At 44.1% G+C, this 6,000-nt stretch overlaps 1 protein-coding gene across 3 annotated transcripts in view; it reads left to right on the forward strand.

The window, feature by feature from the left end:
• Window positions 1–6,000, forward strand: part of SLC38A9 (solute carrier family 38, member 9) — a 48,958-nt gene that overhangs the window by 20,290 nt on the left and 22,668 nt on the right. For all 3 annotated transcript variants that reach the window (XM_010580576.1, XM_010580578.1, XM_010580577.1), the window contains 2 exons: window positions 634–831; window positions 4,551–4,658. In XM_010580576.1, coding sequence (XP_010578878.1) covers window positions 634–831; window positions 4,551–4,658 — 306 coding nt within the window. The remainder of the gene's footprint in view (window positions 1–633; window positions 832–4,550; window positions 4,659–6,000) is intronic.

The raw sequence follows: 6,000 nt of genomic DNA on the forward strand, positions 1-6,000 counted from the left end.
TTCCGTTTTTTTGTCTAGCAGTGTTGTACTTGCACCTGGCACGGCACCAAGATGACAGGATGTTTTGGTTCAGTGCATGAGTTTTAGACCTGCCAATTGTTGTAGTAGCTTTCTTGTCATCCTTAGTTTGTGTGTTCCCAGAGCAGTGTACAGTAATACAGGCTCTTCTATACACAGGTGCGCTTGCATCTTGGTTCATATGATCTTACTGAAGTGTGCAGGGACAGATTACAAAGCTAAATACGCAGCCAGTTGCAGAGGTGTGTTCCTATGACTTGATTCCAGCAGATGCATGTAGGCACTGAACACACCTAGTTACTGGTATGTCACCTTGAAGGCTGATCCTATGCCCTAGCTCAGGTGTCAGACAAATAGCATCTTTGTTGTGCTCGGCTGAAAAAAACATAGCACTTGTCAGCTTAGAGTGCAGGGTGCCTACCAATGAAACCTTAGCACTGAACTCCTGATAAAAAAACAAATAGAAGTTAGGAACTGAATTGTCAAACATTGCTTTTGAGTGGTCTTATTCCCCATAGGTAGAACACTCCAGAAATTATAGGATCTTGGCTGTGAAGATTCTATGCAAGTGAAACCATTTTCACCTGGGGATATTTTTCTTTTCCTTTCTCCCAGTCATTTGTCCAAGTGCTGCTAGCAGTCACCCACCACAGAACAAGAGTGTGATCTTCTCTTCTGGCAACAATACTGGTTTTGAACTCTTCGAGGAGTGGTGGAACAAATCACAAACAGTACCATTTTACCTGATTGCTGTTCTTCTGCCCCTGCTAAATCTGAAGTCTCCATCCTTCTTTGCAAAGTTTAATGTCCTAGGTAGGTAACAAATACTTTCATAGCATTAGTTCATTGTGGCTAAAATGTGTAGAAGACAGTGAAAGCTACTCCAATGAGTAGAATCATAGAATACAATCATTCAGGTTGGGAAAGACCTTTAAGATCATCGAGTCCAACCATTAACATAACACTGCCAAGTCCACCACTAAACCATGTCCCTAAGTGCTACATCTACACATCTTTTAAATACGTCCAGGGATGGTGACTCCACCACTTCCCTGGGCAGCCTGTTCCAATACCTGAAAACCCTTTCAGTAAAGAAATTTTTCCTAATATCCAATCCAAACCTCCCCTGGCGCAACTTGAGGCCATTTCCTCTCATCCTATCACTAGTTACTTGATAGAAGAGACCAGTACCCACCTCACTACAACCCCCCTTTGGGTAGTTGTAGAGAGCGATAAGGTCTCCCCTCAGCCTCATTTTCTCCAGGCTAAACCACCCCACAGTTCCCTCAGCCGCTCCTCACAACACTTGTGCTCCAGGCCCCTCACCAACTTGGTTGCCCTTCTCTGGACACGCTCCAGCACCTCCATGTCTTTCCTGTAGTGAGGGGCCCAAAACTGAACACAGGACTCGAGGTGCGGCCTCACCAGTGCCGAGCACAGGGGAACAATCACCTCCCTGCTCCTGCTGGCCACACTATTTCTGATGCAGGCCAGGATGCCATTGGCCTTCTTGGCCACCTGGGCACACTGCTGGCTCATATTCAGCCGGCTGTCAACCAACACCTCCAGGTCCTTTTCCACCAGCCAGCTTTCCAGCCACTCTTCCAGTAGTTTCCCGGCAGCCGATATTGTGCCTCGGAGTGATTCACTGCTTGGTTTGTTAATCACCTACAGGCTTTCTACCCTGCTTTGCTTCAGTCTTACAGTTAATAAGGACTTTCAACAAGGCCAAGTGCCGGGGCCTACACTTTGGTCACAACAACCCCGTGCAGTGCTACAGGCTTAGGGAAGAGTGGCTGGAAAGCTGCCCAGCAGAGAAAGACCTGGGGGTGCTGGTCAACAGCTGGCTGAATATGAGCCAGCAGTGTGCCCAGGTGGCCAAGGCGGCCAAAGGCATCCTGGCCTGCGTCAGAAATAGTGTGGCCAGGAGGAGCAGGGAGGTGATTGTTCCCCTGTATTCAGCACTGGTGAGGCCGCACCTCGAGTCCTGTGTTCAGTTTTGGGCCCCTCACTATGGGAAAGACATGGAGGTGCTGGAGCGTGTCCAGAGAAGGGCAACCAAGTTGGTGAGGGGCCTGGAGCACAAGTCTTATGAGGAGCGGCTGAGGGAACTGGGGTTGTTTAGTCTGCAGAAAATGAGGCTGAGGGGACAGCTTATCACTCTCTACAACTACCTGAAAGCAGGTTGTAGTGAGGTGGGTACTGGTCTCTTCTATCAAGTAACTAGTGATAGGATGAGAGGAAATGGCCTCAAGTTGCGCCAGGGGAGGTTTGGATTGGATATTAGGAAAAATTTCTTTACTGAGAGGGTTTTCAGGTATTGGAACAGGCTGCCCAGGGAAGTGGTGGAGTCACCATCCCTGGATGTATTCAAAAAGCATGTAGACAACGCACTTCAGAACATGGTTTAGTGGGCATGGATGATGGTTGGACTCGATGATCTTGAGGGTCTTTTCCGACCTAAATGATTCTATGATTCTGTGTTTTTTTTCTTTTACTCACTTGATAATCCTGGAAAACAAGTTCTATGTATTTACAACAGATTTTCCCAGACTGTGGTACACATACTACTATGCAGCATTTGATGTTTACTTCCTTGGCACAAACAGTCAGGCATACCCTTCCTCATCTGGTAAACATTCAACACAGGCAATTACTTCCAAAGATTAATTGCTTCTGACCTGAAGTCATTTGCTGCCAATCAGTTGATTAATTAATCACAACATCAATCAGCATAACCTGCTGCTGTGCTTTGCCCCAGCTCCCAATACCCTGGCCTGTTGTACCCTACAAGGTCAAAAATTGCGACTCCTCCTTGCTTCCATGTGTTGAGGTAGAAGACTGAGGCAGGTGGTATTGGTGAAATGGATAAAGTACATGGATGATGGGTAGGGTTGGTCACAGTTTATGAAGTAGGAGAGGTCTGAGGGCATAGTATTGAAGCCCATGATGAAGAGAAAAGGAAAGGGGATGGGGGATCACAGAATAGGTTGAAAGATGATGGAGATGTATTGTAAAGGAGGTAGAGGACAGGGAATTGAGAGTCTAGTTTGTCCTGTGTTCCAGTATGACACTTAATTAGAGCTTGGATCTGCTGTTGCTGGAACCACTAAATGAAAATGCAACACAGGAACTTGGGTAAGTGATAGTACCTCTGTGTAAAAAGTAAGGTTTTTACGTAGACTAGGTATAACATTAAGAATAAGAAAATATTTGATCAAGTGAGGTCTAGCCATAACTGTATCTTTTTTTAAAAGCAGCACATTATCATGGGCAACTATTCTTTTATTTGAGAACCTGAATATTAAAATATGAATTTCTCATAACTTCAGTAGATTATTGTGTAATTCAGAAGCTGTTCAAAGTTGCCTTAGTTTTTGTAAACCTTGACATTTATAGGACCAGAAAAAATGGAAGGCAATTTTTGAGATGCTGAAATGAATCTTAATAGAGCACTTTTATGTATCTTTACACCTACAGAAACCTAAATCATTAGGAAACTACAGAATATTGTAGCCATTAAGCTGATCCTCAAGTACAGAACCTTTTATCTTCCTAATTCCTTGACTATGCTCTGTGTAATCGAATTATAATTTCTTCAGTTTATTTTTTAACCTTGGAGATATTCCTAGAAAGAAATTATGTCTTATCTGAACCTGTATTATAAACTGTAAAAATGCTGTTTCTTTGGTTTTACTTACCTATAGCCTGTTCTCTGGTGACTAGCAGTACCGTTGGCCGGGATGTTGCATTGCAGTAGCCTTAATTACTGTTGTACAGTTTCCTTCAATTTTTAGGTACTTATTATTCTGTCCTTACCTCTTCTGAATGGCAGGAGCCAAGATCATATGCTTTCCATCCCACAGGCAGACACAGCAAGGCATTTATACCTATCTGTGATCTTACCTGTAGGCCTCTAGCTGTGCAGAGTATTGCTGGATGCCTCTGAACCAATGAGATGGAATGCAAATCCAGTGTTATGATCAAGGTTATCCATGGTTATGATAAAGATAAAGTTTAAATCAGTAGTGATCAAATGCCCTTATCAGTTTCTAGCTCACAGTGTGAAGTTCACAACTGCAGTAAACATTCATATCTCATTGGGCCATTGGGTTCAAAAAGTCAGTGACGGAATAGATGTTGTAATGGCTGCAGTACTGTGGCCAACTTTGTCTCATGTTAGATTAAAATCCTGGCAGCTGAAGCTGGAACCAATGAGTTACTGCCTAGAGCTCTCCCTACCTGCCCAGCACCAGGGATTTCAGGGTACTTCTTCCACTGTCACTACTGCAGCATCTGGAGAACATTAAACATGCTGAAAGCTTCCATTGGGTGCAAGTGCATTATTCTTTCTCTCTGACCTATGAAAGAAATAAAGAAAAAGAAAATTTAGACTAGCCTGTATTTTTAAGAATGAATACCAACCCTATGTGTTTGGGCTACTGGTAACTAGCTGGATGGAGCCAGAATAAAACAGATCACAAATACTTTCTACTGCCTCATGATGTTTGTTTGGCTCTTGTCTTTTCTAGGTACGGTTTCAGTTGTCTACTTAGTTTTTCTGGTTACTGTTAAGGCTGCTCGTCTGGGAATCCACTTAGAATACAACTGGTTTACAGAGAATGATTATTTTGTACCAGGTAAGATAGTTAAAATGTAGTAATGAAGCATGTATATGATGGGTTTAAGATTTTTTTAAAGCAATTCATGAACAACTTTCTCATTTACCTTTTGACACCACCGTGACAGAAGTGAGGAAATGTTGTCTGATGTTGCATATGGAGGCTCAGGAAGGATCCCTTGTGACAAAGTGACAATCCCTTTCCCAGTGATGTTCCTTAATTAGGAGTCAGTATCAGCACTGTGGAGAAGAGGAGTGCCTGTCAGAGGTATCTCCAACATATATTATGTCTCAGGGAGCTTGCCATAGTCCTTTTTCACCTGTATTACATAAGTTCTAGCTGCACTGTTTTCAGATCATGCCTATTTCAGTAGCAGTTACAAAGGTCAAACTGTAGACAGATTGACTGGTTAAGGTGCTGTAAGTTCTCCACACACTGTCTTGCTTTAATGAAATAGCTCATTCACCATAATTTATGAGCATAATTTTCCTGTACTTCCCAATCTGTCTCAGGTTTTAGTCCATAATCTTCACAGAATCATAGAACAGAATCATAAAATGGTTTGGGTTGGAAGGGACCTTAAAGATCATCTAGTTCCAACCCCCTGCCATGGGCAGGGACACCTTCCACTAGACCATGTTGCTCAAAGTCCCATCTAACCTGGCCTTGAACACTTCCAGGGATGGGGCATCCACAAATTCTCTGGGCAACCTGTTCCAGTGTCCCACCACCCTCACAGTAAAGAATTTTTTCCTTACATCTAATCTAAATCTACCCTCTTTCAGTTTAAAACTGTTACTCCTTGTCCTATCACTACACTCCCTGTTAAAGAGTCCCTTCCCATCTTTCCTGTAGGCCCGCTTTAAGTACTGGAAGGTTGTTATAAGCTCTCCCCGGAGCCTTCTCTTCTCTAGGCTAAAAAAGCTCAACTCCCTCAACCTGTCCTTATAAGGACCTCCTTGGGCAGGTCCATGTCTTTCTTATGTTGGGGGCCTCGGGACGGAATGCAGTACTCCAGGTGGGGTCTCATGAGAGCAGAGTAGAGGGGCAGAATCACGTCCCTCGACCTGCTGATTACACTTCTTATGATGCAGCCCAGAATGCATTGGCTTTCTGGGCTGTGAGCACACATTGCTGGCTCATATTCAGTTTTTCATCCACTAATATCCCCACATCCTTCTCCTCAGAGCTGCTCTCAATCCACTCATTGCCCAGCCTGTATTTGTGCTTGGGATTGCCCCAATCCATGTGCAGGACCTTGCACTTGGCCCTATTGAACTTCAAGAGGTTCGTACGGGCCCACCTCTCAAGCCTGTCAAGGTCCCTCTGGATGGCATCCCTTCCCTCCAGCGTGTTGACC

This window comes from Haliaeetus leucocephalus, unplaced genomic scaffold (assembly GCF_000737465.1).
Source record: "Haliaeetus leucocephalus isolate CR32 unplaced genomic scaffold, Haliaeetus_leucocephalus-4.0 Scaffold722, whole genome shotgun sequence".
In the NCBI taxonomy this organism is placed as follows: domain Eukaryota; kingdom Metazoa; phylum Chordata; class Aves; order Accipitriformes; family Accipitridae; genus Haliaeetus; species Haliaeetus leucocephalus.